The sequence below is a fragment of the Labeo rohita genome, chromosome 23, assembly GCF_022985175.1.
Source record: "Labeo rohita strain BAU-BD-2019 chromosome 23, IGBB_LRoh.1.0, whole genome shotgun sequence".
Lineage (NCBI taxonomy): Eukaryota > Metazoa > Chordata > Actinopteri > Cypriniformes > Cyprinidae > Labeo > Labeo rohita.
In genome coordinates this window covers 2,287,920-2,303,190 of record NC_066891.1, presented here as the reverse complement: position 1 = coordinate 2,303,190, position 15,271 = coordinate 2,287,920, and the positions used below count along the sequence as shown (strand labels likewise).

General features: G+C 29.5%; 1 protein-coding gene across 3 annotated transcripts in view; it reads left to right on the top strand.

Moving 5' to 3' along the window:
- LOC127154766 (cyclin-dependent kinase-like 5) overlaps nt 1-12,456 on the top strand; it is a 77,862-nt gene extending 65,406 nt beyond the window's left edge. The window contains exons 13-19 of one of the 3 annotated variants that reach the window (XM_051096557.1): nt 1,224-1,325; nt 1,583-1,688; nt 2,338-2,431; nt 4,179-4,284; nt 6,438-6,560; nt 8,515-8,709; nt 11,368-12,456. In XM_051096557.1, coding sequence (XP_050952514.1) covers nt 1,224-1,325; nt 1,583-1,688; nt 2,338-2,431; nt 4,179-4,284; nt 6,438-6,560; nt 8,515-8,709; nt 11,368-11,706 — 1,065 coding nt within the window. In that variant the 3' untranslated portion in view covers nt 11,707-12,456. The remainder of the gene's footprint in view (nt 1-1,223; nt 1,326-1,582; nt 1,689-2,337; nt 2,432-4,178; nt 4,285-6,437; nt 6,561-8,514; nt 8,710-11,367) is intronic. The other 2 variants (XM_051096558.1, XM_051096559.1) reach the window with 2 other exon arrangements.
- Nucleotides 12,457-15,271: the final 2,815 nt, after the last annotated feature.

Genomic DNA, 15,271 nt, shown 5'->3' with positions numbered 1-15,271 from the left:
ATCCATCTATCTATCTATCTGTCTGTCTGTCTGTCTGTATCTGTGTCTTTATGTCCGTTCATCTGTCTGTTTGTCTATCCGTCTGTCTGTCTATCTATCCATATCTGTCTGTCTGTCCATCCGTTCATTGGTCCGTCCATCGGTCTGTCCATTGGTCTATCTATCTATCTATCTATCTATCTATCTATCTATCTGTCTATCCATATCTCTTTGTCTGTCTGTCTGTCTGTCCGTCCGTCCATCCGTCTGTTAGTCTATCTCTCCGTCCGTCCGTCCGTTCGTTCGTCTGTCTGTCTGTCTGTCTTTTCTCCTATCTATCTGCCAGTCTATTTGTTTCTCTCTGTCTGTCCGTCTGTTTGTCCGTCCATCTGTCCATTTGTCTCTCTGTCCGTCCGTCCATCCGTCTATCTGTCTGTATGTCTTTCTGCCCTCCTGTCTGTCTGTCCTTCTGTCCATTCGTCTGTCTGTCTGTCTGTCTGTCCATGTTTATCTATCCATATCTGTCTGTCTTTCTGTACATTTGTCTGTCTATTTGTCCGTTTATCTATCTCTCCATATCTGTCTCCATATCTGTCCATCTGTCCATCCTTCTGTCTATCTATCCGTCTATCTATCTGTCTGTCTGTATCTGTGTCTTTATGTCCGTTCATCGGTTTGTTTGTCTGTCCGTCTATGTATCCATATCTGTCTGTCTGTCCGTGCATCCTTCTATTTGTCTATCCGTCCGTTCGTCTGTCTGTCTGTCTTTTCTCCTATCTATCTGCCAGTCTATTTGTTTCTCTCTGTCTGTCCGTCTGTTTGTCCGTCCATCTGTCCATTTGTCTCTCTGTCCGTCCGTCCATCCGTCTATCTGTCTGTATGTCTTTCTACCCTCCTGTCTGTCTGTCCATTCGCCTGTCTGTCTGTCCGTCTATGTTTATCTATCTCTCCATATCTATGTCTCCATACCTGTCCATCTGTCCATCCGTCTATTTGTTTATCTGTTTGTCCTTCTGTCTGTCCATTTGTCTGACCACCTGACTGTTTGTATCTATCTATCTATCTATCTATCTATCTATCTATTTATTTATAATGTGAGTAGTGTATGTATAGTATGATGTCTGTGTGTGTTGTCTAGGTAGGCAGCTCACTAGGGTTCGTAACAGATGTTGTATGTGTAGGGTGTTTGTATGAATGTGTGCTGGCGCTTTGTGCTTCACCTGCTCTCATCTCTCCATAAACAGAGCGACCCCGCGGCCGCAGAGGTCAGTCACACGCGACCTTTAATCCGGGAGTCCACACGGGACAACACAGCCGCCTTTCACGCTCCACGGCAAAAAAGCGAGGTCCGCACCATCCTGCTTTCTCTCTCTCTCTTTCACTGTCTCTTTACCTCCTTCTCTTCATACTCCTCTTTCTGCTGCCCATTTTCCTATTTGCTTTGCTCTGTCATTCAGATGGAGGCATTTCAATTGTGTTTCCTTTTGTTTGGAGTTTACGCACAGGGGAAACCGTCAATGTTCATGATAAATAACATCCTCAGTGTTACATTCAGCAGTTTTTCAGTTGGAAAACATGTCTGTGACAAATGTTGATGCTGCAGGGAGGCGTTTATCACGAACAGCTCGCAGATGACAGCGGATCGGCCAAAGAGAACCGCATGATGTACAGCGACTCTGTGCCGCGACGAGTCGGGAGCTTCTACAGGGGTCAGTCACATCACATTTATGCAAATGATGCTTCTGATAGTTATAGAAAGAAATATGCATGTCATCAGATTGTTATTTGTAAATAATACCAGAATAATTTTAATTTACTTTATTTAATTTCTAATTTAATATAATGTTTTATTTGATTTTCTAATTTATTTATTAACAAATGTAATTGTCATCACATACTGTAGGTGCATGCATTAAAAATTATATTTTATTTTATTTTATTTCTGCGTTGTCTAATTTGTTCTTTAATGAATGCAATTGATAAGTTCTCTGTTCTCTGTACTGTAGTCATGTTCTGTAGTTTCATGCAGTGCTTGATACAGTCTTTACACTGCAGGCATGATGCAAATCAAATTAAATTGCTCCCATTATAATCAACAAAACTGTCAACACTGCATGTGTCATAGTATCTACTGCGATACAGTCGTTGCATGCAAACTGTGTTATAAGTACAGTCAGAAAACAGCAAAACAAATACCACTTTGAATAAAATGCAACAAAACTGTTGTTGTTCTGGAAGAGAGCGCAAGTGAGAAATAATGCAAAAGTGCAAAATAATTAATTGCTTTCTGTAACACTTTATTTGTAAAGGTCACTGGTTGATCTCATTAATACGTTGATGCTTTTCTGTTTTGACCAGTGCCGTCTCCCAGACCCGATAACTCGTTCCACGAGAGTTCAGGAGTCACGATGGACAGCAGCCACAACATACACCAACCCACATATGACCCGTGGTGAGGATGATGCACAAACACTCTTTGTTACTGACCTACTGTAAATAGTGGATGTTATATGTGCTACTATTATTAGACTCCACAAGAATTTTAATTTTAACTTTTTTTTCTGCGATAATGTGAAATAATAAACAATATAATTTAAAAAATGTGTTGCTTTCCTGTGCTTTGAATAAACAAATTATGAAACAAAAACATGTATTTTAATAGCCATGATGCAATAAAGGCTTTTTACATTAAAGGAGAAGTCCACTTCCAGAACAATAACTTACAAATAATGTACTCACCCCCTTGTCATCCAAGATGTTTATGTCTTTCTGTCTTCAGTCGTAAAGAAATTATGGTTTTTTGGGGAAAACATTTCAGGATTTTTCTACATATAATGGACTTAATTGGTGGCCCGATTTTGAACTTCCAAAATGTAGTTTAAATGCGGCTTCAAAGGGCTCTAAATGATCCCAGCCGAGGAAGAGGGTCTTATCTAGCAAAACGGTCGGCCTTTTTTTTTCAAAAAATAAAAATGTGTATACTTTCTAAGCACAAAAGCTGGTGTAGCACAGGCTCTGGGATGTGCGTCCACGATGCTATGAATTAGTGATGGGTCGTTCTTGAACGTTTCTTTCATTTTGAACGAATCTTTGATGTGACTCGGAAAGAACGAGTCGTCTCGGGGGAGTGATTCGTTCAGTCGTGCATGCGCAACATCCTATTAGGTTCTGCACTGGAATTAGTTCACCTATTTTGAGTCTTCGGGTTTTTCGAGTTGTTCGTTCATCTTATGGGGCTGTCACGTGATGAATGAACGACTCAAACCTGAAAACTTGTCAGATAAGAGGTGAGGTGAGTTAATCATAGACTAAAGACCCAGGTAAACAATGAATGAATCTTTTCTGTTTCTTATAGCATTATAGTTTTGTCTTGTTTGTAGTGCGATCAATGTTTGTGTAAGCAGTAGATGTGTTAGGGAAGTAACACGTAACATTTTAATTAATATTTTGCTAAAATGAACGAAATGACTCAAAAAGATTTGTTCATTTTGCTGAACGAGACTCAAAGGTCCGAGTCGGTAAAATGATCCGAACTTCCCATCACTACTACGAATCATGTCTAAGTTCATCGCCTGTGTACTGAGTATGGTGGAAAAACTCCATCTTATTTTATCCTACAACTTGAGAGGAAGACATCGTTGTACATTTTGTTTGTAAACAGCGTTTGACTTACTTGCACTTTCTTAGTCTTTGCGCTTTCACTTTGTAAACACTGGGTCTGTAGTTCCGCGCGACCTTTCAACGTGATTCAATAGTAAGTAGCGTCGTGAACGCGCATCCCAGAGCCTGTGCTACACAAGCTTTTGTGCTTAAAAAGTATAAAAAATTTTATTTTTCGAAAAAATGACAATCGCTTCGCTAGATAAGACCCTTCTTTAGAGCCCTCTGAAGCGGCATTTAAACTACATTTTGGAAGTTCAAAATAATTTTTTTTTTTAAAAAATTCAAGTTTGTCATTATTAACTAAAAATGTACATTTGAAATTTAAAAAGATTAAAAAAAAATTAGAGTAGTCATGATATGAATCATTTATGAAAATTATATGAAATTTAAAATTATTTGTCCTTATTTTTTGCTTAAAACATAAAAATTTTAAAATTAGAACTGTAAAATTAGAAATAATTAAAGACTATAGTAGTATATTAATGATACTAAAAATTGGAGTTATGAGTTTTATGAAGTGTGTTTTGTTTAATGAGGACGGGGACTGAGACGCGGGACCTGAGCCCTCCAGAACCCACCAAAGAGAAGGAGAAACAAGGCTTCTTCAGATCCATGAAAAAGAAGAAGAAGAAGTCACAAACCGTGAGTCTGTCTGTGTGTGTGTTACTGCATGTGTTTTATGTCTTAGAGTTTACAGTGTGTGTAAGTGAATTGTAGAGTGTAAACCCAGCCCGTAAACCAGACCTGGGACCCGACTCCACCTGCACTGTCATTTTTTAAATCAATATTTCATCCAATTATTATGTCATTTTACACATTTGCTGTTGTTTTTCTGTAATTTACGGTCACATGATAGCTTTGTGTGAGGAAACTGTCCAAAATTCAAGTCATTGAATTTGAAATGAAAGTCATTATTCACCGAAAATCAAGTTTTTAAATAAAAAAGAAAAAAAAGACCAAAACATTGGATGCGTCAAGATGTGATCTCTTTTAAAATTAAAACATAAAATAAAGTATTTCTAATATTTTTTATAATTTAACTCATAATCAGTGTTAAATTGTTTCTAGAGCGTTAAAATCGTTCAGGTAGGGTAACCAGTCTACAGGGTTATTATTATTAACTAAACCATTAAAAAGTTTGTTTGTGTATTTATTTATGTATTTATTGATTGCTTGAAATAAATGATAGCTGAAATGAAATTAAATATTTTACAAATTATTTATTTATTTATTGCTTGAAATAAATAACTGAAATTAAATAAAATATTTAAAAAATGTTTTTTTTTTTCAGCTAATTTTTTGTTTAACTTGAAGTACTAATATAACTAAAAATAAAATAAAAATAAACTACATAAACAAAAAAAGGTTATAAAAATGGCAGAAACAAAATTAGCAAAACTTTAACAAAAACTACTCATTTGAAAAATAATAAGAACTTAAAAAAAATTATGTTATCAAACCTTTTAAAATTAAAACGTAATATTTACTATTATTTAATTATTTATTTTTATATTTAATCTAAACCCTAATCAGTATACAAAATTTAGAATTTAAATTTTTCAACGTTACTTGAAAGAAAATAAACATTAACTGAAATATAAAAATGAAATATAAAACAAAAACTATATTAAAAACAGATATAAAATATTAAATAAACACGAACTGAAATAATTAAAAAAAAACTTCGGCTCGAGGAGTAAAATAACAAACTAAACTGAAAAAAAAAATTATAGAAACAACATAGACAAAAAAAACTAATAAAAATGACAGCTTTAAATAAATTAAAAATATAATATATAAAAACCACTTCAAATATGAATAAGAACTATAATAAAAATATCATCTGAAAGCTGAATAAATAAGCTTTCCACTAAAACTGAAAACAAAACTTTCTTTCATTACTTTAAAGAAAATACTGAAACATAAAAATGTAATATTATATATATAAAAAAAAAAAAAACATTTAAAAATAAATATTAAATAAACATCAACTGAAATAAAATGTTTAAAAAAGCTTCAGCTCAAGTAGTAAAACAAACTAAAGCTAAAATAAAAAAAGGAATTAAAAAAAACTAATAAAATGACAGAAATATAATTAGCAAAACTTTAACTAATATTAAAATGAAAATGTAAAATATAAAAACTTCTTCAAATATTAATAAGAACCGTAATAAAAATGGAAAATACAAAACAAATTTAAATATTAATAAAAACTAAAGAAAAAAAGGATTTGTCAAGATATGCCCTGGACCACAAAACCAGTCATAAGGGTAAATTTATATGTTCATTAATTTATAAATTCATGCATATATGTATGGTTTGTTAGGATAGGACAATATTTGGTCAAGATACAACTATTGCAACCTGAGGGTGCAAAAAAAAAAAAAATCTAAATATTGAAAAAACACCTTTAAAGTTGTCAAATGAAGTTCTTAGCAATGCATATTACTAATCAAAAGTTAAGTTTTGATATATTTACGGTAGGAAATGTACAAAATATCTTCATGGAACATGATCTTTACTTAATATCCTAATGATTTTTGGCATAAAAGAAAAATTGATCATTTTGACCCATGCAATGTATTTTTGGCTATTGCTACAAATATACCTGTGCTACTTAAGACTGGTTTCGTGGTCCAGGGTCACATATCATATAATATTTTTTATAATGAATTTTAAGCCCTAATCAGACACAAAACCCAGTTTTTTTTAATGTGTCTGGAGTGGAGTCGGGTTGTGGATGTGCTGTTGTTGGCCGTTGTGTCTCTGTGTGAGTTTTGTACTCTTTATTGCAGACAGACGCTGATGACGAGCGACTTCCAGCCATGAGGAAAACTCTGTTTCCTCTCTTTCACTCTCAGAGGAGCTTCACGCGCAGCTCCTCTGAGAGAGAGCGTCCCCTAGTGGCCACACCAATGGTACACACGAGTCCGTCCTCCCGTCCGTCCGTCCGTCCCGCCGCTAACACACTAAACCGCTCGCGCTGCATGATTAACAACACTAATCAGTTCTGTTGAGGTGGGCTGGGTGTGTGTCTCCTCATTGGCTGTCAGATCTGTGACGTCATCATGTCATTATAATGATTCCACCCATATTTGCATCCTGTGATTTGCATGTGTAGATTTTAAGAAAAAAATTCCCATTTTCATTTTTTAATTGCAAAAAAAAACTATATTATTGTAAAATGCAGTTGTAAGTTGTATCATGGTAGTGTTTGTGCACTGAATATAATTTATAGAGCTTTTGATTAAACAAATAATGTACAAACAAACATGATTATTACAGAAGCTAGAGATTTACCCATATAAAATATAATAATACAATTATAAAAAAGCAATTAGTGTTTTTACTATGTCTAATCTGCTTAATAATAATAATAATAATAATCATCATTATAAAAAACTGAAATAATAATTTTAAAATCAATATAAAGTAATAGGAATGAAAAAGTACTACTACTATTATTATTATTATTATTATTATTATTATTATTATTATTATTATGATTATTAATAATAATGTTAATATTAAGTAATATTAAAAAAAATAATGTGATGATGATGTGAAACACCATTAGTGTTTTACTGTATCTAATTTGGTTGTTAATGATTATAATAACATTCGTATAAAAAACATATAAGGTAATATTGATAGTTATAATAAAATGTATATAAATCAATAATTGTAAATGTAATATTAATAATAGTATTAATATTAATATAAAGTAATAGTAATAATAACAATAATTAAAAAACTAATCGGCATCATCATAAAACATAATATTGATAATAATAATAAAATTAATATAAAAAACTTCAGATAATATTGATAATAATAATAAAATTAATATAAATCTAAAATTGTAAATGTAATATTAATATAAAGTCATATTAATTTGATTGTTAATAGTAATAATAATAATGGTAATGATAATAATAAAAAAATCATTATCATAAAACAATACTAGTGATTATAATAAAATTAATATAAAATTAATATAAAAAAACGTAAGTTAATATTGATAAAAAAATAAATAATTGTAATAATAGTACTAATATTAATATAAATTAATATTAATTTGGTTGTTAATAATGTAATTTAAAAAAATAATCATCATCATCATCATCATCATCATAAAACATAATGTTGATAATAATAATAATAAAATTAATATAAATCAATAATTAAAAGTATAATAATAATAATAGTATTAATATCAATATAAAGTAATATTAAAAATAATAATATTCTGTTCTGAAAAAACTTTTTTTTTTTTTACTTTTCTCAAATTTGGTTAATAAAAATTATATTATCGTAAAATAATATTCATATAAAGTTATATTAAAAATAAAAAGCGATATTAATAATAATAGTAATATAACATAATGTTAATAATAATATGTTGTGAAAAGCCATCAGTGTTTTTACGGTCTAAACTGAATAATAATAATAAACAAATGATCATAAAACTAATATAAATAATAATTTTATTATTAATATAAAGTAAAATTAAAAATACTAATAATATGATGATGTAAAAAGCTGTCTGTATTTTTACTGTCTAATCTGGTTAATAATAATAATAATCATCGTCATCATCATAAAAAGTAGTATTAATAATAATATAAAAATTAATAAAGCTAAAAAAGCAACATAAAATATTATTATTCATATAAAGTTACGTTAAAAACAATAATGTTAATTATTACTATTATTATTATCATTCATTATTATTATTATCCACCTGTATTATAAAAAAAAAAGCAGTATTATGCTTCTCTGCCGGGCTGTTTTTCTCTGTTGTTTGTCTGTTAGTTGTAATAGTCTAATGTGGAGGTGATTGACAGCGCTGTGCCGCGTGTGATTGGTCAGGTGCCGAGTGAGGCGCCGGATCAGGTGCTGATGCCGAAATCGTCCCGCTCGTACGTACACCAGGGCAGCAGACATCGCACCCGCAGCCGAGACCGAGAGCGCAGCCGCGACAGAGAGAGAGACCGAGACCAGGATCAAGAACGAGAGCGGGACGCCGACTGGCCCACGGAGAGAACGGCCGACACACACTCTCAGGTTCATTTACATCATTTATACATCCGGATGAGCAGCACTGATAGAGATACTACCTTTACTACTACCATTAAAAAAACAAAGTGCTTTATATAAAAGAAATGCATGGTAATATGCATTCACAAAAGTAAAACATACATAATGTAGTGTTCAGAAGTCTATGAAAGAAAATTCTTCTGCTCACCAAGTCTGTATTTATTTAATCAAAATATAGTAAAAATTGTGAAATATTATTACAATTTACAATAGCTGTTTTGTATGTGTATATATTTTAAAATATAATTTATTTGTGTGATCAAAGCTGCATTTTCAGCATCATTACTCCAGTCTTCAGTGTCACATGATTTGCTGCTCAAGAAACATTTCAATTATTATCAGTGTTGAAAACAGTTTCATATTTCAGTGGAAACAGTGATACATTTTATTTCTTTAGGCTTTACAGATTTCTTTACTGTCGCTTTTGATCAATTTAATATATTTTTGTTGAATAAAAGTATTAATTTCTTTAAAAAAAAAAATCTTACTAACCCCAGACTTTTAAACTTTTACATAATAGCTATAAAATAACATGATGATAAATGTGTAATGAGTGTAATATTAGTGTTTTTTCTTATTATAGAAAATATTACTTATAAAATAATTTAAATTTCATTTTTCTGAAATATTAACTGTTATCATAAACAAAGCACGAAAAACTAACACCTGGAATTGTTTAATCTCACTTGCAGGACTGAAAAACCTACACAGAAATAACAGATAATGGAGTTTATTAATAGCACATTTTTTAATAGTACACTTGTGTGGCTGCAGCTCAATATGTTATATAATCAAAAGAGTTAGGTTTTTAATTTTTTATAAATAATGCATTGAATTATATGTACATAAATGATATAGTAATTTAAAAATATATATAAATACATTATGAAAAGATTTGTTTTTATTAGTATAATAATGCATTAAATTATATATAAATTATGTAAATTGTATAATTATATGAATATATTCTATGAAAAGATCCAGTTTTTGATTTTTTTATATTCTGTATTAAATGACAAAAATAAATGATACATAAATTAAAAATTAATTTTATAAAATATGTATTTTTTTATTTTTATAAATAATGCATTACATTATATATAAATTATGTAAATTATATAATTATATAAATTATATAAAAAGATTAACTTTTTGATTTTTATATATTCAGTGTTAAATTACATTTAAATAAATGATACATAAATGTAAAAATGTATAAGTAGGTTAAGAAAAGATTTATTTTTATTTATTTATTTTTTTAAATAATGCATTAAATTATATATGAATTATGTAAATTGTATAATTATATAAATAAATTATATGAAAAGATTCAGTTTTTGATTTTTATATATTCTGTATTCAATTACATATAAATAAGCAATACATAAATTTAAACAAATAAATTAAGAAAAGATTTATATATATATTTTTAAATAATGTTAAATTATATAAATTATATAAATTGTATAATTACATAAATTCTATAAAAAGATTCAGTTTTTGATTTTTATATATTCTGTATTAAATTACATATAAATAAACTATATATGAATGTAAAAATATACATTATATATAAATTAAGAAAAGATGTATTTTTTGTTTATAAGTAATACATTAAATTATACATAAATTATGTAAATTGTAGAAATAAATTCTAAAAGGATTCTGTTTTTGAATTTTATATAATCTGTATTAAATTAGATATAAATTAAATTATACATTAATAATCTTCCAAAAAATTAAGTTTTTTTTAAATAATGCATTAAATTATATATAAATTATAATTTATATATTATAAATATATATTATAAATTATATATATATATATATATATATATATAAAAATATATATATAAATTATATATTATAAATTTAAAAATGTACAGTATGTATAAATTAAGATTAATAATTTTTTGTTTATAAATAATGCATTAAATTATACATAATTCATTTAAATTATATAAATAAATAAAAAAAGGATTCTGTTTTTGATTTTTATATATTCTGTATTCAATTACATATAAATAAATTATACATAAATTAAAAAATATATAATTTAATTATATACAAATTATGTAAATTGTATAATTATATAAATAAATTCTTTAAATAATTGCAATAAATTATGTAAATTATATAAATAAATTCTAAAATGATTCTGTTTTTTATTGTAATATATTCTGCATTAAATTACATATAAATAAAAATATATCACTTATATATATTACATCAATTTAAAAATAAAAAATAAAAAATATATTTTTTATTTGTATAAATAATGCATTAAGTTATACAAAATTATGTAAATTGTATAATTATATAAAGAAATTCGATAAAAAGCTTAAATTTTTGAATTTAAATATACTGTATTAAATGACATATAAACAAATGATATACAAATTTAAAAATATGTAAATATGTTAAGAAAATATTATTTTTATTTGATAAATAACCTATAATGATGTACATTTTATGAATAAATTCTATAAAAAGTCTTTTTATATTCTGTTTAATTACATATAAATGAATTATATATATAAATTGTACAAATATCTGAAAACAATGCAGTGAACATTTTGTGCTACAGAAATGCCTAATATTTTTTGTCTTCTTTCTCTCTCTCAGCCTCTGAAGTCTTTGCGGAAGCTCCTTCATCTCACCACCTCCTCGTCCTCGCCCTCCAACCAAACCTCGGCAGATCTCCACTATCCCCTGCCCTCCTCCAAAGGCGGCGGGGGTTTCGTGGAGCCGCGCGGCCTCGCCTCCATGCAGCCCAAGGGCCGCCAGGCTGCGTACGGGGCCCCGGGGCCCCTGGAGTCCGGCTGGCACTCCAGCGCTCTGGGCCGCCCCGAGGGAAACCCGTATCCAGACCAGCTGACCTCCAAACCGGGCCCGAACGGCTTCGCTCGCCACTTTCGTTCACGTTTGCCAAACCTGAATGACCTTAAAGAGACGGCGCTGTGAGTCGGACTCACGGCGGCCCCCGACGGACCTTATTTTCTTGCGTGTTAAGGGTAGGCCTGTATGTCTTTATTTTGGTCGTTTTTCTTTTTAAGTTTTTAATATTTGATAGCACTTCTTATATTATTTATGTACTGTAATTACTGTATTTTTTTGTTATCAGATAACTACAGTCTAAAGCAGATGATATAGCTCTATGTAAATGGGAATATATAAATGTATAGCACTGTACGTGCGGCTTTAGTTTCTACTCTGGTTGTAGTATATAAATATATCTGATTCTGCATAGTTACTCTTATATTTGGCTAAAGGTTCTGACCATTCATGTATAGATGACAGTATTGACCTTTATTTTATAGTTAGAGAATAAGACTACAGTATATATAGATATTACGACTTTGTCTTTGAGTATTTTCTGTTTACAATTCAGTGAATATCAGTAGATATTAAGAGTAACAGTAATTACCGGTAAGAATGCGTGGTTTTATGTATGTGTGCTTCCCAGATAGCGCACGTATGTTGCTTTAAATGTCATGTTGATGTATAAATTCATTCTTAAATGTTGTGATCAGGGACAACAAACAGCAAATAATTCAGATTTTAAAAGAAGTCTCTTCTGCTCACCAAGGCTGCATTTATTCGATTAAAAATACAGGAAAAACTGTAAAATTGTGAAATATGTTTACAATTTTAAATAACTAATTTCTATGTGAGTATATTGTAAAGTGTAATTTATTTCTGTGATCAAAGCTGAATTTTCAGCATCATTATTCTAGTCTTAGGTGTCACTTGATCCTTCAGAAATCATTCTAATATGCTGATTTGCTGTTCAAGCATTTAAAACATTACAAATGTCATCATAAAAATATAAATAAATAAAAATTGAGCAGCAAATCAGAATACTAGAATGATTTCTGAAGGATCATGTGACATTGAAGACTAGAATAACGATGCTGAAAATTCAGCTTTGATCACAGAAATAAATTACATTTGAACAGATATTCACATAGAAAACAGTTATTTTAAAGTGTAATAATATTTCACAATTTTACAGTATTTTTGCCCAAATAAACGCAGCCTTGGTGAGCAGAAGAAACATTAAAAAGCATGTAAATTTAAAATATATCAATTGTTTAAAATATATCCATTATATATAAATGATTTAAAATCAATTCAGTGAACATTCTGTGCTATAAAAAATATTACAAATAATGCATTAAATTATATACAATTATGTAAATTGTATAATTATAGAAATAAATTCTATAAAAAGATTCAGTTTTTTATTTTTCTTTTGCATTTATTTGATTAAAAATACTGTCAAATTGTGAAATATGTTTACAATTTTAAATAACTATTTTCTATGTGAATATATTGTAAATTGTAATTTATTACTTTGATGAAAGCTGAATTTCCGGCATCATTATTCTAGTCTTTGGTGTCATATGATTCTTCAGAAATCATTTGAATATGCTGATTTGCTGCTCAAGCATTTAAAACATTTATAATGTTACAGATATCATCATAAAAATATTGGGTACCAGTAATAATCAATAAAAACTGAGCAGCAAATCAGCATATTAGAATGATTTCTGAAGGATCATGTGATATGGAAGACTGGAGTAATGATGCTGAAAATTCAGCTTTGATCACAGAAATAAATTACATTTTACAATATATTCACATAGAGAACAGTTATTTTAAATTCTAATAATATTTCACAATTTTTACAGTTTTTATTGTATTTTTGCTCAAATAAATGCAGCCTTTGTGAGCAGAAGAGACATTAAAAAGCATATAAATTTCAAAGATTTAAATTGTGTAATTAATTAAAAAAAATTTTTGAATTTATTTGATTAAAAATACAATAAAAACTGTAAAGTTTTATTTGTTAAATATTTTTACAATTTTAAATAACCATTTTCTATATGAATATATTGTAAGATGTAATTTATTCCTTTGATCAAAGCTGAATTTTCAGCATCATTACTCCGGTCTTCAGTGTCACATGATCCTTCAGAAATTATTCTAATATGCTGATTTGCTGCTCAAGAAACATTATCAGTGTTGAAAACATTTCCAATGTTACAAATGTCATCAAAGAATCCTGAAAATAATAATAATAATTGAGCAACAAATCAGAATATTAGAATGATTTCTGAAGGATCATGTGACACTAAAGACTGAAGTAATGATGCTGACAATTCAGATTGGATCGCAAAAATAAATTACATTTCACAATATATTCACATAGAAAATAGTTATTTTAAATTGTAATAATATTTCACAATTTTACAGTATTTTTGCTTAAATACATGCAGCCTTGGTGAGCAGAAGAGACATTAAAAAGCAAAACTATTCAACATTTTTGACCCCCAGTCTACTGGAGATGATGACTGGTATTAAAATGACTCAAAAAAACGTCCCGACAACATACGTGCGCTATCTGTTTAGTGTGGGTCTTTTGTTAGTCTTTACAAATTACAGCCAGTGAAATTTCTCAAGCCTTTTAAATGACAATTGAAGCAAAAACATCAAGCAAATCTGACCAAATCATATGAAATGGTGTGGCTCCACCTGCTGGCCACCGAGATCCACTGCAAAAAGTCAGAGTATATGATGCCTTTTTTTATTTTTCAAGCAAGATTACTTTGTACTAAATCTATCAGTCTTTGATTCCCTCAGGTATACTGCAAATACAGTTTTACATGCAATATCTGGATATCAGATGTCGAAGCTCTTTAGATTGTTTCATGTTTCTGTTTAGGGAAATAGAGCCAGTGTGTGTACACACGGAGGTGGAATAATAATAATAATAATAATAATAATAATAATTTATTAATTTTATGCAATATGTAATTTCACATTCGCCAGATAATCTTCTAAATAAAGCTCAAAGTACCTGGAGGCGTTTCGTTTCCTCTCAGCTGGTTTTTACACGTTTGCGCTTTAATGATTCATATGTCAGTCGGGTACCGAGATGTCAAACGCCAGGATTTCCTGGAAAACCGAGCGATGTGCATCTCATTTTAGTCTCAGAGACATATAAGGAATTATCCTCAAACCATCTAGATTATTGAGAATATTGATCATAAACCGGACAGTTAGACGCTCGACCATCATTGCGGTATTTGTGTCTGAAGTTTATCCATCGGTCTCTTCTACTGCCACAGGCTTGATATCGCAGGAATCTCATGATGGATGGTGTTTTACTCTATAATCGTGTGTTATTCGACTACAGTGAGGAGCTGAGATGCTAATGAGCTCATTTAAATAACAACACTGTCTGTTTTTTTAAAAATCCATGAATAAATACAAATCAAACCAAATCAAATGTGAACTGTCCTTAAGCGCTGCACTTGAAAATGTTTTTTTTTTTTTTGGTCTTAAAAGCCTGTTTTGGAGTGTAAAACACTGCACTAGGAGAGAAATCATTGATTCTGTGTAATTAGTAGACGTTATTATTGACCACTGAACAATTGCAACATTAATTTTAGCATTAAATACAAAATCTCCTACACTCCTGATGTTAGCACATGCTGAATCTTGTGTATGTCTTATGTGAAAA